At 49.9% G+C, this 22595-nt stretch overlaps 1 protein-coding gene across 5 annotated transcripts in view; it reads left to right on the top strand.

Annotated features, from left to right (window-relative positions):
- The window catches only part of meis2a (Meis homeobox 2a), a 78822-nt gene that overhangs the window by 51863 nt on the left and 4364 nt on the right, over positions 1 to 22595 (top strand). For 2 of the 5 annotated variants that reach the window (XM_035419715.1, XM_035419724.1), the window contains exons 9-11: positions 1451 to 1527; positions 19254 to 19312; positions 21073 to 21183. In XM_035419715.1, the coding sequence (XP_035275606.1) occupies positions 1451 to 1527; positions 19254 to 19312; positions 21073 to 21183 (247 nt within the window). Of the gene's footprint in view, positions 1 to 1450; positions 1528 to 19253; positions 19313 to 21072; positions 21184 to 21604; positions 21700 to 22595 lie in introns of all 5 variants that reach the window. The other 3 variants (XM_035419741.1, XM_035419750.1, XM_035419732.1) reach the window with 3 other exon arrangements.

Below are 22595 nucleotides of genomic sequence, written 5' to 3'. Positions count from 1 at the left end.
TTAGCATATTAAAAGCCACCGCACACACAACTACAAATCTGATTAATCCTTCTCTGCAGCCCGGTCTCATTATTTGTCCAATCTGTGGGCTATTTTCTTATTAATTGAACGCATTCCTCAAATGTTTTTTTCTGACCTTTAATTAAAATGGACCCTGAGACAGCATTGCCTGAAAACCTCCTATTGCATTAGTACCCTTTTTGCTTGTCTCCCTAAAGAATCCTCCTGAGAGTTTGTTTTTTTTTTCTTCAAGCAACATAAAAAAAAAATATATCGCTGTGTGTATTGTTGCCTTGCCAATTTTTAATGGTATATTTTAAAAAGATCTTCCCTTATATTTCTTCAACATACGTTCGAAAGCCAAAAGAAGGTAATAGCAGGAATGGAGCAAGGAATTGTTTTCTGTTGTATTTTTTTTTTGCTCCAATCACAGTCCTTTCCTGCTGAGATTAGGAGGGACGATACAGACAGAGTTACAGACAAAGGTGGGGTCTGTGAATCGCGTGCCGGGGGGACCCCGGTCCCGCCCAAAAAAACCAGCCGGATTAGGCGGGACTTGGGAAGCGCAGGACGCGCGTGTGCGGGGTCGGCGGATAAAAACAGACCCGTTCGTTTGTTTCGTTTGCGTGTGCGGAGACTCCTAATCTGCCTGTTTAAGACGTCTGTCATCAGTGATCACCGTTGTGTTGTCATGCTCCGCGGCGGGGAGAAGACGGGAGTCCAAAGCCGGGCTAGAGGACTGCCATTTATGTCACGTCATGTTTGGCATATTGGAGCTGACGCAGATGGTATCATCGCGTCTCTGCCCGTGGAATTGCATTCTCAGGTGGATCTCCTGGCAATTTCCAGGCCTTTTTTTTCAAAGGGCCTGTTCCTCCACACTGGCCTTGTTTCTGCCACAGCTGCGCGACGAATGATACCAGAAGCGACGATGAAGCACCCCGCACGTGTGCTCTTCCTGTTTGGAGAAATATATAAATATATGCTGCATATACATCTTCACACGCTCATTTGTTTTTTTTGTTTTTTTTCATTTTCTGCCATTGTTGGGAAAAATTAGGTATCTATGAGAAAATGTAATGCTAGGAGATGCCTGGACCTGGCCTTATAGGGAGATGGGTACTGGGTATGGGAGGCTGTGTTGCAGTTCACCCTCTTCACTCTTTTGGGCAAATTTTGACTTTAGGCAGGGATCCCCTGGCCTCAGCATATGACGGGCCTCCACAAAGTTGTGTATGTGTGTGTGTGTGTATTTGTGTGTTTGTGTTTTTGGGTTGGGAACAGCCAACCTATCGCACAGTCAGGGAATGTCCTTCTACGCAGCGTCAAGGCTGGAGCATGAAGCATGTTGTCTTGTGAGCTACTTTCTGCAGGTATGACTGGAATGAGAGCTATGGGAGCAAACAGCGACAGCGCTAATGGGTCTGTTGTCCTTTTGTCTCTCTTGCAGCACCCCTACCCTTCTGAAGAACAGAAAAAACAGCTAGCCCAAGACACAGGCCTCACCATCCTACAAGTAAACAACTGGTGAGTCCAGTCTGAAGTCTGCATCGCGGTCGCCAGGATCACGTCGCCTTTCATTTTTAAAAAGCTTCACCTCCCTCTCCCCGGCAGCGAAGACGTTTAGCGCTCATATTGTGCGAAAACGATTTATTTACAACCCCCTATCCCCCCCCCCCTTTTTCTGTGGATATCGGAGCAATGTGTGTAAGCTATCAGTATGTATCCATTTTATCAGGGAAGTGTTTAGCTGTAAGTCAACGCTCTTTGCTGTTTGATATACATTTATTCACTTTGATATATTTAAGTAAAAAAGGAAGATCTACACCCCCCCCCCCCACCCCACAACCACTACCTACCACCACCAGACACACACCCCCCCTCCCTTTTTACACATGCTATATGGTGGATTAAGGCTTCTGTGGCCTGGCCAGCAGTCTCTTTGTAGATGGCTTAGCACATAACTGGGGGTGGTGGATTAAATAAAATGATCACAGAAGCAAAGAAATGATACAGGAATTACTTATCAAAATACTGGCCCAGGTTTTATCTTCGGCTTAATTTTGTTCAGTACATTCTCGGGGTGATGTTCAGATTAATTGAACTGACAGCTTCCTTTCAAAATTCCGGGAAGGTATTTGCACGGATTTCAGGTCTTATACAAACTTAATTACATGGAACCCCATTTTATCATTCTAATTCCATGTAGCGGAGGTTCTATTTACAAATGAGAAGTCTCTGCCTTTTATTCACAGCTTTCCTTAATATATTTATCAAAGCAGGTTCATTTACAAAGTGCTCTATCTGTGGGATACAGGCGGACCCACATTAACGAAGCTTTTAGGTTTATCAGACTCGCAGGCTGATGAGCTACCCGTGGGTCAATTGATTTTTTGGTTCTGTGATTCATTTTTTCCCCCCTCATTTTTCCCGGATCACAATAAGAGACATGCCTGGAGAATTAGCCGGTTTGTCTGCCTTATCTGTCAGGCAATTTTTTTTTTTTTTCTCTCCCTTCCAAGGCGAGTCAAGCTACTTAAATTGGCCACAGGAACTGCCGTTATCTGACTTTAATGCACCCTACAGTGTGGATAGCATTTCAATTACACCGGTAACCAAAGATTAGCCTCCCCGCCCCGTCTCACGGCTCGGCGCTGAGGACACCACGCACCTTACCTACAGGAGCATAAAATTGAGTTGCCTTGCCTCTGTCATGGTGATTAATGCAGAAATAAACTGCTAACCTGAGAGAAATGAGAGAGTCTCCATTCAGGGCCGTGAAATCCAAGCCAATCCTGGAATAGCGTGCATCCGTTAAAGAGCCTGAGAGAATCTCGCCGCGGGAAGCGTCCCGCTGGCGTGGCGGTGGAGGGTGGCGTCCGAGGAAACGGTCCTTTCCACGCATTACGGGATATCAGCGGGGTGAAAATTTCGGGTCTTCTCGAGCAGAGGTAGATAGGAGGTTAGGGAGGTTTTTGGACATATTCGCGTGTGGGGGGGGGGGGGGTGGGGGTTAATGCACGGGGGGGTGTGGGTGTTGGGTATGCGGGGGCCACATTGTACAGCGGGGGCATGTTATTGGGTGTGATACGGTGTTGGAAAGACAAGACGGAGACAGGATGCTGGGTTTTACCAAGCGGGACAGGGGAGTTAAATGTTCCATTGTTCAGGTGGGCCCCCCTCTCTCCCAGTGTCTTCTTCTGGTGGGCTGGGGTGGTGGGGGGGGGGGTGTGGGGGGGACGGTCTGCTCCTTGGGCCCGGGGATATGACAGACCCTGTGATATGAAATTCCTGTTGATAGGCTGGAGGAAAAAAAAAAAAGAGAGAGAGGGGAGGCGAATTCCGGAGCGCACGGAGGCATTGTGGCCGGCCCGCCTTTGATTCGGGGGCCGGGGAGCGTTTGGCCCGCGACAGCGAGGAGGAGGAGGAGGAGGAGGAGGAGGAGGCAGGGTCCGTGGTCTTCAGTTTCCCTCCCGCCTTGGGGGAAGATGTGCTGAATCACTGCATTGTCTGGAGGCACAATCGAGGCTGGGACAGGGGCACAAGGGCGCTCTGTGTGAGTGTCAATGGATAGCACATCTCCCCCGGACGCGTCCCCCGCACGCTTACCTGCGCCTCACCTGGCCGCCCCCGCCCTCCCCCACCCTCCCCCACCCCCCCGTCGCGTCAGGCTAGCCGGGGCTGCGCGAGGATTCTCTGCCCCCCCCCGCTGAACAGAGCTGGCGTTCAGGGCGCTGCTGTCTGACCTTAGCGGTGTTCGCGCGTGTTAATGTGCGTCCGCGGCGGCGCCCGCGACAGCCCTTCCGTGAAGGTGGGAAAGGCGCGGTCCCGGCCCGCCGGAGAGCGGACGGGAGAGGTTAAAGCACGCAGCCTCGCCGCGCGGATCACCGGAGGCAGGGGGACGGATTCGTCCTCACACAGTAGCAGCAGGCCTCGTGCGTGTAGGCGCCAAGGTACAGACACTGTCCCCTCAGAGCCATTCGTGTGCTTCGGCTGTGTCGCGCTGAGTCTCTCTGCGGTTTAATGATCATTTTTTTGTAATCGGGTTCTATGAGAATAGGATTTACGGCGGCTCTCAGACAGGCTTTTGTCTAATTCATTCATGGGAATGTATGCGTGCGGTCTGCGTGCGGTCTGCACTACAGTTCGGTTGGGTTAGCGAAGCTCCCTGAGCTGTGCGGGGCTGCAGCCAGGAGCGGATGAGGCCGGGAGGGCGGCTCTTGGCACAGGTGAAGCCTCGCGGAGCTGGCGGGCTGGATCCAGCTGCAGCTGCCGCGGAGGAGCCCCTGTGTTATTCTATCAGTCTGGGCTAAATGGTCCCTGACTGCATCCTTTTAAGTCCCCGTACAGGCGCAGCTAGACGTGCCCCCGCGCACCAGCACAAACACACCGTCCTGTGATTATTTACCCCCCCCCCTCGGCCGCGCCTCGGCGCAGGGCTGTTCTGTGGCCTGAAAGATGATCCCGATGACAGATGACTGAAGAGAGGAGCGGCGGCTAAAAAAAGGAAGGAAATCGCCTCTCATTATTCCTCCGTCTCCCGCACGCGGGCGTTCGGGCCTCTCTCTCTTTCAACCGCCGGCCCGCTCTGCGGCCGTGGCAACCGCGACCGCGGCGTATCGCTAATACCAGCGCGGGGGCGTGGAGCCGCTTTCTGTTCTTACCTGGCTGCCTTCCCTCCCTCCCTCCCTCCCTCCCGCCCGCCCGCTCGCTTTTTGAGGAACGAAAGGATAGAGCGCCTAATTAGCGGGGAGAAGGGGACACAATAAGTGACTTATTAAGACACGTAGGCGGGCCGGCCGACCTTAGCACTCTTAGACGGGTCACGTGATCGGGGCTGGCGGCCGCCGGGCTGGGTCGGCGGCACCTCCCCGCGCCCCGCGCGACCTGAGCCTCCGATGCCCCCGCGCTCCCAGAAGGCCGAGCGTCCCAGCCTTGTCCGCCGCCTCTGTTGCGCCCGGCGACGGGGCGAGTGACGCGTCTTTCCGGGGCGTGGCCCGCCAAGGAATTCGCCGGGGCTCCGCCTCCCATTGTTCCGCCCCCGACTGCCCGCCCTGTGCCGCACGCTCTGGCGCAGACTTGGCAGGAGGAGCGCAGGCCGCCCCAGGTTTACAAACAGCATCTTGTTAGTGGCAAAGCAGGCCATGCGTCTATGGTAGTGTCACGGGGAACTCAAAGGCCAGCTTTGTTGCTTCAATAACTGTGTTTTTTTTCCCCCCTTTTCCCTCCACTAACAAAAAGGCTAGTCAAACAGAAACAGTGTTCTTTTTTATGACCCTCCAGCTTGGCACCGCAAACTGTTATGAAATGCTAAATAATAACTAATTTTTTCCAAATGCTATGTAAAAATATAAATTGGCTTGACCTCATTTTTTTATTTATTTTTTTTTAATCCTTCTTTTATTCTCTCACTGGCCCCAGAGCACGGCTCTTTAAAACGGGTCATTTGAGTTCCTGGCATTCCCTCCCCTCGCGCTGCCCCTGCATTGGTCAGATAGTTTGCTGGAGTTTCTGTTCATCCCTTGACCTTTGACCCCCGTGGAAATGTCAGGCTGTTTTTTTGGCTTCGACCCGCGCGTCCCTCTGGTCCCCGCATTGTGTCCTCGCCTTCTAAATATACAGCCGGAGCGGCGCGGGGCGACGGCCAGACACGCAGGGCTCCGGGCCCAGGCAGCGCAGGCAGGATGATCCCCCTCATTTGGGGACCACTAATTGGCAGTTAATTAGCCGCATTTACTCTCTCACAGGATCCCAAGGCCCAGCCCCCTAAATTCATTTGATATGCCTTTTTTTCCATCTGCGCAGCTTCATAGTGCCTCTGTCCTGCATTTCCTGGGAAATGTCATGTATTTTTAGATGATTTACACCAAAACAAAAATACAAAAAATACACTAATATTGCCGTCGTCTGGATTAGTCACAGTGTTAATATTCTGTGGTATTACTTGCTCAAGTAAATGCCATTGATTTGCACCAGTTAAATCCACTGCTTAAATTCCCCTTACAGAGCAGTGCTGTATGGCTAGCTTTCATTCAGATATGAAATTAAAAGAGTTGCAAGCACATGAGTTGAGGCGAAAGTCAGTGTTCCTCATATTGATTTTTGTTTTATCTATTTATTTGCCTGGGATTGGCATTGTTAGGATGCCTGGGTGTAATTAACAGGACCCTACCACCCTGTCAAACAGCCATGGGTCCATTTCATCATAGTCTGGCAGCAGTATGGTGTGTGGTGGGCCCCTCTCTCAAATGGGAACGGGGTTCTTCTCTGAACATCAACGTCATTATGAAAAACAGGTGCCCACAGAAATGTTCCTGAGGTAAACCGGCATCCTTTTGTTAATCTTACAAGAGTGAATCTTCTTTTTTACCCTTACACAACCCGGGGGAGGCATCACACGAGATCAGCCAACAAAGGAAGGTTTCTCTCTTTTTTCTTTTTTTTTCTTCTTTAAAAAAAAAAATTAATTCCGAACTGCTAGATTTTATTGGTGGGTTGTTTAATAGCAAGAGCGCTGCATTTCTGAACATCACTGAGAAACGTTAGCGTGGGTGAGCTCCTTTTTTTATTTTAAGACGGTAATTCTTGTTCTGGGTAGGAGCTGCAGATGTGGGGAAGAAGGAGGAAGGGGGGAGGGTGGAGAGGGAGAAGGAGAATACAAGGGGAAAAAAGTAGGTTAATTTATTTCATTTGCAGGTACAGAGTTTTAAAAAAAAGAAGGGGGGGTTGGGGGAAGGAGTACAGAATGCAGTTTTCATGAATAAGCAGCTTAATTCACACTGGCACTCACAGTAAGCCTTATAGGAGCTCCCAGAGCCCGCGGCCATCTGTGAGCAGAATAGCAATTTTATTACTTTGTCATTAAACCAATTTCACAGCAGTATTGTTTGTTAATGAGCAGCCGCAAACGAGCGAAGATGTCACACGCTGAAATAGCAGCGAGATTTGTGACCCGGCTCTGTGCTGCTAGCCGAAGACGGGGGGGACGGCTGCAGCCTATAAAAGCCGAAAACTGCTCAAAGATAAAATGCAAAGTCTATACAGTCGAGCCTCTGTTTACGAGCTTCCATTTTACTTTAGCGCTCCGCGGCTCGGCCCGGGTGTCTTCACGAGCTTTCCCGATCGCGCGACCGTGAGCGCTCCGGCGTCCGCCGCTGATATTCGGGATCGGGGGGGGGTATTCGAGTGCTAACGGCACCTTTGATCATTTACTGACCTCCTCATGTCTGTGAGCACCGGAAAAAATGCAACTGTCCTGTACATCGACATTTCGAGCGACCGAAAATGTCTGCCGTTTTTAAAAACTGGCACAGGCGTACGTAACCGACGAATGCGATTAATTCACTGGAGGATGTTTTTTTTTTTATTAATTTGTATATTTTAATGTGAAAAGAGCGTCTGCACCATTATGTGTGTAATTAGGTTTAATCCACGCATTATTACTTATAAGCAGTCTGTTGCTGCGCGCGCCATAATCAAAAATAATTTACATGCATCTAAAAGCAGGTAGTATAAATGAATATTTCAGATTAGCATTATTTATGTGGGATTTACAGCCTGTAAAAAAAGGACACACTAATTTATTAGGTTTGTAGGAAAAGTCACAGCATTTTAATGTGGCGCTTGTGGTGCAGTAGAATGTGCATTATGTATTCTGTTTTCTGTCTGAGAGCGGGATCTGCCTGTAATCACCTCATATGATTGTGAGCCGCTCTCCTGAATGCGTTTTTTACACTGTTCATTTTGAGGTTCGGAAACATCACAGACACACACATACACCCACACCTATACAGGCACACACACACACACAAATAGACTTATGCACACACACACACACACACAAGCACACACAGACAGACACACACACACTCACACACACCCACGTGCACACAAACGCACACACACACACACAGACACACACACACTCACACCCTCACACACACACACACACACACACACACACACACACAGAGCATAGCCCGTTTGCAGCTCAGCTATGCCGGTGCAAGGCCCTCGTTGTGACAACAGTCAGCCATGTTGTTATACTCCTGTCGGGAAGTGTCTGGCTATGATGGCAGAGCCCCATTAGTCTGCTCTATGTTGGGCCTATGCTACTTGGCAGCCATACATAATCTCCCCTCCCCCAGTGTCCTCTGCCCGTGCTATTACTGCAGGGCCGTGCCAGACAGATCAATTCACTTTGTTACATTCCTGCCTTTATTTATAGCCATGCAGTATAGCTGCTCTTCCTTATGGACTAGCAATGGGGTAAATACAGTCCACATTAAAGGAATCCAGGGTGGCGAGAGCAGGAGGAGGGGAGGGGGGGGGAGGGGGGGGGGGGGGGGGGGGGTGGGAGGAGGGGTGGGGGGGAGGGAAGTGGGGGTGTTGCACCGAGCGTCATTTCTGCTGATGCTGCAAATAACATGGAGAAAGAGAGGGCCCCACCGGACCTGGAGCTGACAGAAAAGATTTGAAATAATTACTTTATCTGTTGAGGGAGATCGCCGCGGCGACGGGTCGCCCGCGGGAACGGCGTAGCGGGCTAAGGCCCCAGAGGCGGGGCTTGGCGAGTGAAAGGTGACCAGGTGTGACTAGCCGGCCCCACCCCCAATCCCCCCTCCCCCCCCCCCTCCACCTCCGGGCTGTTTGAAGAGTGAATCCTCCCCGTTTTGCGGTTGATATCTCTAAGCCCTGAGAACCCGCCGATGGCGTTCACCCCCCCCACCCCCCCGTGTTCAGACACGCTTCACCAGGGTGTCATCGCGTCTTCAGCACGAGGCGTCTGCCCTGCCTTCTGAGGCGTCTGCTCGCCCTTTTGTTCGGCTCCGTAATTGTATCTGCAACAACCTCTAATGTATTTGTGCTACCTGTATAAAATGAATTTATTGCCTTGCCCTACGGTTTGAACTTGCGTGCCGATAACCTCATTATGAAAGGTCCTATAAATCAATGCTTGCATTTGTTTATTTAATGATCTTTCCCAGTGTTCGGGCGGTTATGGATGAGGTGTCAATAGAATTGATGCCGAGATGTAGCACAGATATCTGGGACTTGTGTGAAACAGTGAATTTTGAATGGAAAAAAGTTGCAAATCCAAACATGTATTAATGCGGTTTGGAATTTGGGACAGGTTTGCAGTGTTAAAAGATAAACTGAATGTCTGTTCTCCTCGATTAAGATATCAGACGCGCTGCCGGTATTGAAACATTATGCGCGGCTAGGCTTAACAATACAATCCCGCCTATCAGTAAAATCTAGGATTTCCCACAGCCATTTGAATATTTATCTCCTTATTATGACAATGATGTTTCAATTCCTGCCTATTGTTCATGTGCAGAATGCGTTCCCTCATCCCCCACTAACTCCTTGGAGAGCCTGTTACTACCCGTCGTACCCCCACGACTGGGGGGGTGGGGGGGGAGGAGGATTATACTAACACTTTAATTTGTCACCTCCCGCACCGTGTTCATTAGCGAGTCTCTGTGAAGGTGGGGGGAGGGGGGGGGGAGGGCTCAGAGTTAGGAGCTGTGGCCAAGGATGCAGACCTCATACCAAGTTGCCTGCTACTCCAGGTCCCCCCAAAACCCTAACACCCCCCCAAAACTTGTTTCTGATAACTTGTCATATTGGTTCCATCTGTAGATGGATTTTCTATTTTACATTGCCTTGCAAAAAATAGCCTATTTTTTTTTTTAATCAATCTCGGGCATTTGATTTTGTGAATGAAGTAACTGTTAACTGGTCAAATACACGTGCGATGCTACAAAAATGCTCTTTTGCGGTTCCTGTCTCCTGTTAAAATAAAAACAAGGAAAATAGGAGCATTCCTTTTTTTCAGTTTTTAAAGGAGTTAGCATCGACGTTGTTGAATGAGTAACGTTGTTAAACTCCGATTCGATAATGAGGCAACGGTGCTGTTTGCTCGTTCATTACGGTCAGGGATTACAATCAGGCCTCCAGTTTGGCCCTCTCTCCCTCTGAACCCACACGCGCACTGAACAAACGACCCACATTTTAAATCTTTTCTTTTTTACCTCTTTCATGTCCCTCCCCAGTTTGGCTGCGCCTGGCTGAGGGAGCAGGCAGAGTTAGGGCTGGGGGGGGGAGGTGCGGAGGCAGGTGAGGAGAAAATCATCCCCGATGCCGTAGGGCTCCGTAAAGCCCCGCTCTCTCTCTCCACGGGAGGGGGACCTGACGGGACAGGGCTCTGGCCCCGGGGTCGACTTTCGTTTCACAACACGGGATTTGCGTGGATCTGCGTCCGCTGGACGTCCCGCTAATGTGCGAGCCTGCACGAAAGACAGAGGGGGGGTGGGGAAACCCCGGCTTCCTGAAACCGCCTCACCCTCTCAGGTATGAGAGGGACGTCCGCGCGCGGGACCTGACCACGCCGCGCGTCCCCCGGGCCTCGAGCCCACACCCTGCCGGCGGCCGCGCGTGTGGGGGAGGCCGGACGCGCCCGACCGCCCCTCTGTGGGGCACCTTCCCTTCCGCAAAACAATGCTATTTATAGCGGCGCGGCGTTGGGCTCGCTCTCCCCAAACCGCGGTCAGTGTGCAGCGTGTGTGTGCGTGCGGCTGGGGGTGCGGAGGGGATGGATTATTTAAGGAAATGGTCGAGGGCGGCGCCCCCGACGTTTGACCGATGGCGGTGCGCGCAGCGGGGCGGCGGCGGCGGCTCTACGGCCCGGCGGAGGGACCGGCTGAGGCCCGGGAAGCCTGGCAGGCTCCGAGCTCCGCCCTCTCTCAGACCTGCTTCTGTAAGAGCGGGAGAGAAGAGGCCTGAATACCCAGTATTACAGCAGCCAGCAGCCTCCCTCTCTCTCTCTGACTCTCTCTCGCTCTCTCTCTTTCCCTCTCTCTCTCTCTCTCTTCTGACTCTCTCTCTCTCCCTCTCTCTCTCTCTCTCCTGACTCTCTCTCTCTCCCTCTCTCTCTGACTCTCTCTCTCTCTGACTCTCTCTCGCTCTCTCTCTCTCTCTGTGTCTCTCTTTCTCTCTCTGATTCTCTCGCCCTCTCTCTCTCTCACTTGCTCTCTCTCTCTCTCCCTCCCTCTCTCTCTCTCTCTCTCTCTCTGACTCTCTCTCTCTCTCTCTCTCTCTCTCTCTCACACCCACTCACACATACACAGCCACACCCACACCTACACACACACACACACACACACACGCATACGCATACACACGCACACACATACAGGTTTTTGGTGCCCCTTCTTTTCATTGCCGATGCTGCAGCACATTTTATTTGGCTCGAATTCATCATCCCTGGGAAGAAAAACAACCTCCAGGGACAAAAAGGGGGACACCCTTCCGCAGATACTGCTTCTGTCTCCCCCTCCCCCGCCCTCACCCCCCACCCCCCGTTTGCAAATCAGAAGTATTTGCGTTACATAATGAGCAGAATTCAAGTCCCTCTCGGCAGGCTGCTCCCGTGGAAGCAGCCGGAGCTAAGCCCATTATAAGCTCATAACAGAGGGCATGGAGAAATGTTTGATATCAAGCAAAGGAAATAGATTGGCCTTATTTCCTGTCTGGCTGGCGCGCTGTAAGCACTTGTGTTGCCTAGACGATGCAGTCAATTGACACTCAATTTTGTTTGAAATCTCACGCCTCCATTGTCATTATCAGTTTCCCCCCGGTAATCCACCGAGCTGCCTGTTTGATATCTGACAATAAGCGGAGTCTCCCAATCTGGTACTCCATTACTGGGGTCTGTGGGGGGAAAAAAAACGGAAGGGAAAAAAGGGAGACGAAAACGGCCCGTGTTTTCGATAGTATCTGGCGATTAGGCGTGGGGGCGCTGGAAAGGAGAGATTATACCTGGCCTGCCGGTGGTGTAGGGGAAAGGGAAAGGGCCTTTGCTCTCACCTCCTTTGCATGTGGGCGGGTGACCTTGCACAACACCTAGTAATTTACAGGAGGCCGGGGTAGATTGTACTCCGCCGTAATGATAGGGCTAGTTCTCTCTCTCTCTCCCTCTCCCTCTCCCTCTCTCTCTCTCTCTCTCTCCCTCTCCCCTTTTCTCTGTGTCTCCCTCTCTCTCACCCTTACCCTGTGGAGTCAATAAAAGCAGATAATTGAGACATTTTGTAGTGCCTTCTCCCTGTCGCCGCAATTGAGTTGAGCGAGCGGGTTGCTTATGGGTTCAGACCCCATCCGTTCCCGACCTCCCCAGGGCTCTGTAGAATGTGTGCTAACTGCCCTGTGCTCAGTGCGGGGCCTTCCCCGGCCTGCTACCTCTCTCTCCGCTCTGGCACGTTTAGCCTTGTGAGCACGGGTGTGAGCGTAGACGTGCATCGAGTGATCTCAGTGTGTGTGTGTGTGTGTGTGTGTGTGTGAGAGAGAGAGAGAGAGTGGTTGTGTGAGTAGGAGAATATGAAAGAATATGTAGTGTGTATATGTGTGTGTGCATGTGTGTGTGAGAGAGAGAGGAGAGAGAGAGAGAGAGAGAGAGAGAGAGAGAGAGAGAGAGAGATACCTCTTCCTTCACTCCTTATGCGAGTCATGAATGAAAGCAAAGACCAGACACGAAACCCAGAGAAAAGCGTCTTGCTTTTGAGGAACCAAAGTAGCTTAAAGCGGGGATGATCTCTGTCATGCGCCATATTCCGAACCCTGACTGAAACTAATATTGGCACAAACAGGATGTTTTTGAAATGCGCATCAAATAGCGGTAAATAGGAAAAGAGCAGCCTCTCTTCCCCCCTGTGAGCGTGAGCAGCCCTGGCACGAGAGCTCGGTGTGAACCAGGGCATTCATCAGGAGCGTTCAGGGGAGGGGACACTGAGGGGGTGTCATCCAGCCTCTAATCCTGTTACTGCTGGTGAGAATCAAAATAACTGTACCAGCCAAAGCATTCCAGAGCAAAGGTGCCTGTCAGAAAAGGAGAGGGGTTTAATTAAGGGGGGAGATTAGGAGCCAATCGGAGAGAGAGAGCGGGGAGCATTCTTCGCTCATAGCACAGGAAAACTGGTAGTGCTAGTGCAGGTTAGCCGCGCACGGTTGCTACAATAAGGCCCTTTTCATACAGGTGTGTTTACGCCCGAGGCCAGGTTGGCCACAGTCCATTCCATTCACACAGAGCCTGGATTGAACAATAACTATCATATCTCTTAAAAAAAAAAAAAAGAGAGAGAGAGAGAGAGGAAAAAAAAAAATCAGGGTGAAGCGTCAAAGGAGATGCCTGAGAGCTTTGTCAGGGCCAAGAAAAACCCGGGCGCAGTTGTCAGAGCTTGTTGATGTTTCGGGAGAACAGAACAGTTTTTTCCTCTGGATTCCGCGGATCCGCCGCAGGACAGAGAGCAAAATAGAAGCGGAAGAACAAAGTCCTGCCGTCCGAAGCAGCCGCTGCTGCTGGCCGGATCAAAGGCGTGACACTCGCCTCCCCGGCCCGCTCGTCCACCAGAGGTGTTTGACGGACAGCTAACAGCTGGCTCGCCCCCCCCCCCGCCGCACGGGGGCCGGGGCTGAGCGTCCTCCGCGGGGGCCGGGGGGTTACGTCCCGCGGCCGGAACCGAAGGGGGCGGCCGGGGGGGTGGAGGTGGGGGCTGGGGTGGGGGGCAGGGCACAGGGCAGCAAACCTGTGCCCTGCAGAAGGGATCTCAGATCTCAGAGGTTTGGTGCTCGCACACCTTTTTGCTTCATCATGAGTCCTTTGCTTGTTTATTTGCCCTGGAGGAGTTGGCGGGCCCTTTGGTTAAGATTAGGTGGTCACTAACACCCCCTCCCTCCTCCCTCCACACCCCACCCCCCACAAAACCAAGAACATCCTGCACTCATGGGACACCTGTCTCAACTTGTCGATGGTGATGCACATTGAAGGAGCTCGTCTGATTTGCATAGTGCATCACAGATGGGGGGGGGGGTCAGATCCGACTTGATTTATCTTGTAAGTAGGGCCAGAGCCCAGACCAATTCTGTATCGACACCAGTGAAATATGACTTGGAAGGGCTTTGAGTGAGTGATATGCACGTAGGCCAGAGTGATTTCCGTCAGAGGTAAACTCCGGAGGAAAGTCATGCCCCCCCCCCCCCCCCCCCGCCCCCCAACAGCAGCTATCCGTCTTCTGCCAGACGTTCCAGGGAGAGAGTGCTGCAGTGCTATTGATTTACTTTAATTAGCAGCTCGTTAAATTGTGTCAGTTTGCAAAACAAATATATAATTCTTTGTCTGATTTTGCACTTCACCATTAATGATTCCTGCACACCCAGAGTTTGAAGAGGAAATTGGTTTTTAGAAAGATTGAGAAAGAGAGAAAGAGAGAGAGAGAGAGAAAGAGAGAGAATGTGCCCGGGTGGAAATTCCACCGATACATATTTTTGTTTTGAGGGGAATGTTGTCAAAGAAGCAAATGGAAATTCAGGAAAAAAAAGGAGTTTGGAAGCCGAATAAAAACTGGCCAGTGGAAGTCGGTGGAGAAGGAAAGGTGAAACGATTCCCAGAGAAGAGCGCCAGGAAACTATGTAAACACAATGGCGGCCTTAATGTCAGCTTTTCGAAGCATGGCTTCCAAAATGATTCCGTTTCGCTTGGTTTCACATCTGCAATAAATCATACGCAGGGTGAGGTAATGTACTACGGCTTATGTCTCTTGACTCCTGTTTTAACTTAAAGAAGAAAGATCCCAGATATGAATGGCTAGAGGAAGTCTCGCAGTGTTTCTCTCCTCCCCTCCTTTCAAGTAGCTTTGAAAGATCCTTTTTGATAGTTTATGATAAATCCACAGATAGGTGCAATCTGGTGGTGAGCTTAAATAGTTACAAAGCCTCCACAATGACAGTCTGCACTGATTCTATCTCTGTTCGCTGTACGTCAGATTGAAGGCAGGGATCACCCAGTGGATCCTGCCTGCCCCATTTTAATAGATTATAATTGGGACTTGCTTGCTAGTAGTTATTTGAATGGAGGTCTAGTCTGCGTATGTGTCACAAGAAAAAATGGAAGTTTTCAGCTCTAGTTTCAGCTCTCTTTTTGATTACTTTAAGAAAGATCAGTCAGTTTCATATTTTGACTAAATGTCTTTTTTTAAATAGAAGTATGGAAGGAAGGAAATTTACTTGGAACCAGAAGACAGTCATTTTTGCAGATGATAATCAGAGAAAGAGTTAAGCATGTAGCGTTACTGGTTTTAGCACTGCAGCAAAAACACGGCCCAGACGTTTGTCTGTAAAAGGAGCTCATTTTCTGGGGCATTGTGGCTGTTTTTCAGTTAATCACGTAAAGGATCCCCCCTCAGCCAGTGTGCTCACAAAGCAAGATTTGGAGTAATAGACCTGTTTTCTTGGGCCAACATGTTCAAGTGTGTTTTTTTTTTTCCCCAAACCTGTCAAACAAGTGACCCTGCTCCTGATTGGCTGGGATGCCTCATATCCTGGTTTTTATTGGCTGGGCTCTCTGAGAGGCTTTTCTCTTGGCAGGGCTCCAGGGCAGGGTGGTTTGACTTGAAGATTTCTTAGCAAAGGAATGCTGACAACAGGAGCAAGTTACCAGGTGTGGCCGAAATTCAGTTAACCAGAAACAAGCAGAGATTGAGAGATTGAAAAAAACTGTCAAACAAGACTGAGCAACACTGATTTGTTGACTTTTTTCATTTGTTGACAGCGTATTTTTTTATTTACCTACGGTGTGATGTAATGGTGTCAGGTATCAGTTCCTAATAATGGACAGCCATTGGAACAAGCTGAGTTCATGTAGGCTTGCGGAATGAGTTTTGCCTAAGAGCTACGAAGCCGGAGGTAGAAGTCGACCTCTCATTGTTTGGAAACTGAACGTCTTGGAGTGTCACCTCTATCGACTTAACAAAAAGTACAACCAAGCAAGTGCTTTGGGTAGTTACGCTGGCATTTATGGCCGGCGATTGAAGGTTGACCCAGCTCTGCTAAAGGCTAAGTTCAAGTGGAGCCCTGCGGGGGCTGGCCCATTATTCATATTTTTGCAGTTATTGTGCTGCGTCTCCTGTAAAGAAAAATAAGCAGCCGCGCGCGGCCGTAAATCCTCCCCCCCCCCCCCCCCGACCCGCTCTGAAGGCGATAAACTGACAGGGGTCCGGTTGCACGTGGGGAGCTGGTGCACGCGGCGCACACTCGCCCAGTGTTCCCGAAAAAAAAAAAAACGCGACCGCGGAAAAAAAGTGTAAATGCTTCCAGAGGCCTGTTTGCGCTCCGGTGTGAAGAAGGCGCACACAAAAACACATTTTTTCCCCCCGCCGCGCAGGAGCGATGGGAACGGGGTTTTTATACGCCCGCTGAATTGATTTGTAAACCGGGGTGCCCTGCACATTAAACAGGAGCCCGTCGGGTTTTTTTTTTTTTAGTAATGTAAACATTCTGATGAGTATCCAAAGGAATGACCTCCATACGACCCTTTAACCTTGCTTTTAATTATTTGTTTGAAGACAGCATGGAGTTCCCATGCAGAGAGGCGGTGGGGGGGTGAGGGGGGGTGGAGGGGGGGGTGATAATGCCAGTCAGTGTGTGCACGAGGGAATGTTCAACAGGGGGGGCTGTGAAAAAGGGGTAAGGGGGGGGGGGGGGGGTGGAGTGGGGGTTGGGGGTGGGGGGTGCTGGTGAGCAGGCGAAGGCCATAATAAGCAGACTACCAGATGTAAATAATAAAAATGGTTGGAGGTTGGAAAAATCTCTGTCCATTTCTGTGCGCCTCAGTGGGCGGGGTGGGGTGGACAGGAGGGCGGAGGGGGTGTGTGCGTCTCCTGCCCCCCCCCCCCCCCCCCCCCACGCTCAGGCCTGCCCGGGGCCCTCGCATGCCTCCTTGCCTCGCTCCCATCTCGGGAGGTTTGTTTTGTTGTTCTAAGCACACACCATTAGCAGCTCATGGGAGGGGAGAAAACAGTGTTATCAGGCCGCCTCTGATAATCTCAATTGGCTTTACTCGAACTGATAAAAGCCTCTGTGGGGGCCGGACTGGGTTCTGGTCAGCTCCTGCCGCGTTACTGTGGCAACTTGTTTAGGGAATAAAAACAGGCCTGCATGTGTGCGCTTTATTGTGTTTGGGGCGTTGCTAGTGGGGACAGTGTTGACATGCTGGGGTTCATCCCAGCGGGGACTGGGAAGGAAACATGTGAATGTCTGTATATACATAGATGTTTTCTGTTTTTTCTCCTCCCTCCAAAATAATTGTTGTTGATGGGGCATATATGCTTTAACTAGGCTTGCATATGCATTCTAGGGGGACTATTTCACGCCGTAGTATGCGTGCGCTCCTAAGAAGCAGCAGAGCACTGGCCTTAATCCAGCGTAGAAGAAATAGCATCGACAGACAAATAAAATAAAAAGAAGTGTCGTAAAGACAAAAATCGTTAGGAAGAAGGAGCACGACACGTTGAACTTCTTAAACGGCGTGCCCATTGGACGCTTCATTTTACGCCGGCCAATGGAGTGCGGCCGCAGCACCTGGAAGCCTCTCTCCTGATGCTACGTATTGATCTCGTTCCAACGAGCGGGGTAAGAAGGCACATGGTTACAATTCCGAAACACTGAATAATGTCTGAGGGGGGAGAAAAGCACAAAAAAAAAAGAAGCAAGACATATATTTTGGCAGGCCGCTCGCTTTGAGCCTGCCCAGAAAGCCGAAAGGAGGAATCTTTCTCGTATTTACTTGCTCAGCTGGTTTTGATGCTGGAGGCTGCTCTCCCCCGCCTCCCCAGGCACAGTGACATTTTTGACAACAAAGGTAGATAAGAGACAACCAGAGATGCGCCTTTGGTCTCTGACTTGCTAAGAACTTTGCTTTCAAGTACAGGCGGAAAAAAAAAAGGAAATATGCGAAAATTAAACCAAATCTTCTGTTCGACTGATCTGTAATTTCTCCTCCTACTATATCTCTGTTTTTTTTCTCTTTACCACCTCTGCTGTGCTATTGAATTTTCACTTTTTTTTGTTCTTTATTGTTTTTACTGTGACATTTAATCTAAAGTTTTTCTTTCTTTCTCGGTAATGTGTTTCTACGCTCTCTCCTGGGATGGGAGTCGAGGATTTTCTGAGTCCCCCCCCCCCCCCCCCCAGTAAATAAGCCCAGATTTTCTTTTCCCACTTGTGCATTTTGTGAATTTGACTATGTCACTTGAAAGCCGCAGATTATAGCTGTTTAAGTTAATAGGAGGGAAGGTAAGGGCAGGTATCGAGGGTTCACGGGGGATTAGAAAACCAAATTGATTCCAGTCCTTACCTCCATCTAATGACCAGTTCTGCGGCATTGCTTGTATATTGGGAACTGTTTAAAAGAACGGGGTCCGGCCCGGGGTAGATGGACTTCGCAATCGCTCGAACCCCCCCCCTCTAATATCAAACACATGCTTGTACCTGTGGAGCGTTCCCTCCCCTGTGCCTGCAGACCCTGAGAGGGGAGTCCCGCGCCACATTGGCCAGCTTGCCTTTGACACGGCCCTGGGCGTCCTCCATTCTTACTTAAAAAGGGTGCCCCTGGCTGGCAGTAACCTCCGGATGACCCCTGGGCTTTACAGTCAAAAGCTGCAGGAGCTAAGAAGGCCAGGGAGTCTTTGTGGAGCAGCACTTATTTGCCTCTGTGGCGGTGATAAAACTTCAGACAGCCTAATTGATGGGCTTGCTGACATAACAATACCTTGTGAAAGCACAGAGTGGCGATGCCTGGTCCTCATTTATAGACAGCTGGAAGGGGAGCCAACCGCCCTACAATGAAGAGAGCAGGGGGGTGGTGGAGGGAGGGAGGAGGGGGGGGGTGGAAAAAAGAATGAAAGGGACCATTTGTGCCTTGCCCCGGCGAACTTTTAACTTATTTTGAATTTCTAATGAGTGATAACACGCAAAGAATAACATGTTTATGTGCATTAACTCTCGTCTCGCTGCTTTGGGGATTTAGGAGGAGTGAGAAAAGATGCAGCGTTAAAAGGTCTGCCTATCCTGTCACCCAGTGGGGTTGACTGGAGCTACAGCTCAGGCCCATTAATGTCTGGAATTGCTTCTGGTATCCATAGTTACCAAATGTAATCAAAAGCTTTATTAAACAACAGGAATAGATCATAAGGAACATTAAAGGACTACGTCGCTGGGTCTCTGTGTCTGTGCACATTAACTCTTTTGTAGTTTTCGCCGTTTTAGGTCTTCCGTGACAAATACGTTAGCCGATGTCGCTAAGCTATGAAAAGGAATTTTTTTAAAGTTACCGACACGCTCTTAAATAAATGTTTCTCTGCAGTCGTTGATAAAGGACTGGTGATTTAAGGTGCGCTCTGTCTCCCATTTCTGTCCCGCAGGTTCATTAATGCCAGGAGAAGAATAGTACAGCCCATGATTGACCAGTCAAATCGAGCAGGTAAACAGCCTTCTGTTAACTTCAAAAGTCCCGCTCCTGACCACTCTCTCTCTCTCTCTTTCTTGCTGTCTCTTTCTCTCTCTCCCTCCCTCTCTCTCTCTCTCTTTCTTGCTGTCTCTTTCTCTCTCTCCCTCCCCCTCCCTCTCTTTCTCTCTCCCTCCCTCTCTCTCTCTCTCTCTATCTCTCTCTGCACTCACCTGCCATACAAAACACCCACAAGCCTGAATGTCTGGGAGTACACCCCCCCCCCACCCCCTCCCATCCCCAATCCCTCCCCTCCATCCAATCCCCACCTGCCCTCCCCCCCCCTCCCCGCCATCTCTCCCAAGGAAGCAGTCTTCTGTCAGGAGCACCTCGCTGATTTATTCTAATTGGAGATTTCCCAATCTAACCAGTGAAAAGCACATTTATAAATGTTCTCTGTGAATTGGTAATTGGGCACAAGAGGAGCGCCAGGAGTGTTGATGGGACCGCTGCGAGCGCTTTTCCCCATCACTTCCTGTGTCTTAGTCGACTACGCCGCAGCGTGGGGCTGGCGCGTGGGTCCGCCCTCGCCCAGCTCCGCTTTCACCATTCGCCACACATTTCAATTACCATAAGTATTACATACATAATTGTATTTAATTATGCAATCGCAAAGATTAATTATCTGTAATTAATTCATTTGAATAATTAATAATTAGTTCCTTGATAAAAAAAAAAAAATGTTGGAATATTATGCATTGATTTGCCATATTTGGCTAGTTGTTATGCAGCTTATCTTATTCGTAGATAGATATATAAATAGATAGATAGATAGATATCCATAGTGATGTAAAAAAAAAAACATTTAAAAAAAAGAAAATATTCGCTCCATTTTTCCATTGGCTGCAAGTGAACCAAATCCTCCTAGAACTGTCATAAATTTGCACATTTGAAATTTACAGAATCCCACCAAATTTGCGTACAAAACAAGGGGAATAATATTCATCATTTTATAAATATGCTAAAGCAATTTGTCTTTATGGGAAAGGCTCTTTGTTAATTATTTAACTCTGGTGAAAAGTTGCTCAAATTGGGTGGAGATTGTGCAAATGAAGCTGTGTAATTATTGAAATGAGATGCAGCACTACCCAGAAATCACCGCTCAGGCTACAATTACTTATGTTTGTTCTGAATATTTGAAAGCGTGCTTTAAACTGTCGCGATCAGCAAACCTTCAAAAAGACAGCATGACAAAAAGCTTCCCTTAATCTTATGGGCTTATAGATTACTCTGGATAATACATATTAGTCCTGGAAAAACGCTGCTTGTTCAAGATACCACTGTGGGCCTTGTATTTCCAGGGCTGTGGTATCTGAGTAAAACTACACAAGCCAGAGTAATATTAATGTGACATGATAGTTTTAAAAATAAAATAACATTTGTGTAGTGGAGGTGGTTTAGATGGTGAAGGTATATGTTATGTGTTCAGAGGTGGAAGGGGGTGGGTTCGGGTGGGGGGGGTTGTGTCCCATTGTGTAATGCATGTAAACCCTGTGGTTCCTCTCTCAATAAGAGTCCAATCACGCTCACCCTAGCATGGTCTGTGTGTGTTTTGTCAGTGGACTGCGAATGTGATAAAAACCAGAGGTTACGTGAAAAACGATTCTCACGTAAGCGTTCGTGTGGTAGCCGGCGACGCAGCGTGTTGTGTGTTGGGCTGGAGCCGGGACTGTTGCTGATTGTCTGGTGTGTCTTCTCTTCTTTTTCCCTCGTGTCCACGTTTTGACTACAATCAGGTTTTCTTCTTGATCCTTCAGTGAGCCAAGGAGCAGCGTACAGTCCGGAAGGACAGCCCATGGGCAGTTTTGTGCTGGACGGTCAGCAACACATGGGGATCCGGCCAGCCGGTAAGAGCGCCCAGCACGCCAGTCACTGGTGCTCCGCCACGCGTCACCCCCAACACCACCACCGCCACCGCCACCGCCGGCGCAATCCCGCCAACCCTCCCCAAATCCACACTGTCACAGCCAGCCAGTCCCGTCTTTCTGCCTGCCTAGCTTTCTGTCCTTCTCACCCATCTCACTGGAAATATGCACAAATCTCTTTTTTTTTCTTTCTTTCTTTTTTTCCTTTTAAAAGATTCTTTAAAGATTTGCGGCCGCTTACAGATTCGTTCCGGTCAGATGCTTCCCCTTCACCTCATTTTCCTCCCCATCCTTTTCATTCTCTGCTGAATCTATTATTTGAAATGGGAATCTGCTCTGGCTGTCTGCGATTCACTCTGGCTGACTCTCTGGCATCCTCTCGGATTTTTATCTCCTCCTCTAGGGCCTATGAGCGGAATGGGCATGAATATGGGTATGGACGGTCAGTGGCACTACATGTAACCTCCATCTTGTAAAGCGAACGCAGAGAAGGGGGAAGTAAGTACAACTGGGCTCTTTCTCTGGGTTTTCTGACTTATTTTATTTTTTATTTTTTTACACCACTAGCCCCCCCAAACCCCCATTTCCCCAAACACCACTACAACCGTTCCCCCAACCCCCCTACCGCAGCGTGGGGTTCACAGCTGGGTTAGCATCATTCGCTGTAAAAAGTAGCTTCCCAGGGTACCGCTAACTTCCCAGGGGTACGGACGGAAGGGAACATGGGAGGGGGGAACTCTCAGGGAATTCTGGGAATGGCGGCTGGGGGGTCCGTTCCGCCAGCCTTTCGCCCGGCACTTGTGGCGGCGGACGGAGAAACGTGGCACCGTGCGCAAATTTATTTATCACAACAGCGGCATCGCTCTCCCTCTCTCCCCTCCAACAGCCAGCCAATGCAAATGTTGGACATTTAGGGAAAAATAACATCTCCAGGGCAGCCGTTGACAGGGAGAAATTAAGCAGGCTCCAGTGAAGCGATAAAGAAGGAGAAGTGAAACTGTCCTCGGAGTGACATAAATCTGTCGGGGGAAGGATTGATGTCCAAATTATCTTATATGCAAAGACGGAGCGGTGCAGTACATTACGGTCCCCGGCGAGATATACGGGGTGAGGTGACATGTCAGATCCTTCACCGGGGGAACCTGTGTGTTTTGATTATTTTTAACAGGGGCCCACTGACGCCCAACACGAGACACAGAGACGGGAGAGTCACTCAAATAAATTTAAGGGAGGAGGACATTAAAGAATGACTGCATATAAAAGAGGGAATTTCTCTCTCTCTGGCTCGCCCGCTCTCTCTCTCTGTCTCCCTCTCTCTCTCTGTCTCTCTCTCTCTCTCTCTCTCTCTCTCTCTCTCTCCCGCTCCCCTGCTCTCCGCGGCTAAATGGCCGCGG

This window comes from Anguilla anguilla, chromosome 1, assembly GCF_013347855.1.
Source record: "Anguilla anguilla isolate fAngAng1 chromosome 1, fAngAng1.pri, whole genome shotgun sequence".
Lineage (NCBI taxonomy): Eukaryota > Metazoa > Chordata > Actinopteri > Anguilliformes > Anguillidae > Anguilla > Anguilla anguilla.
This window is presented reverse-complemented; position numbering and strand designations above follow the sequence as displayed.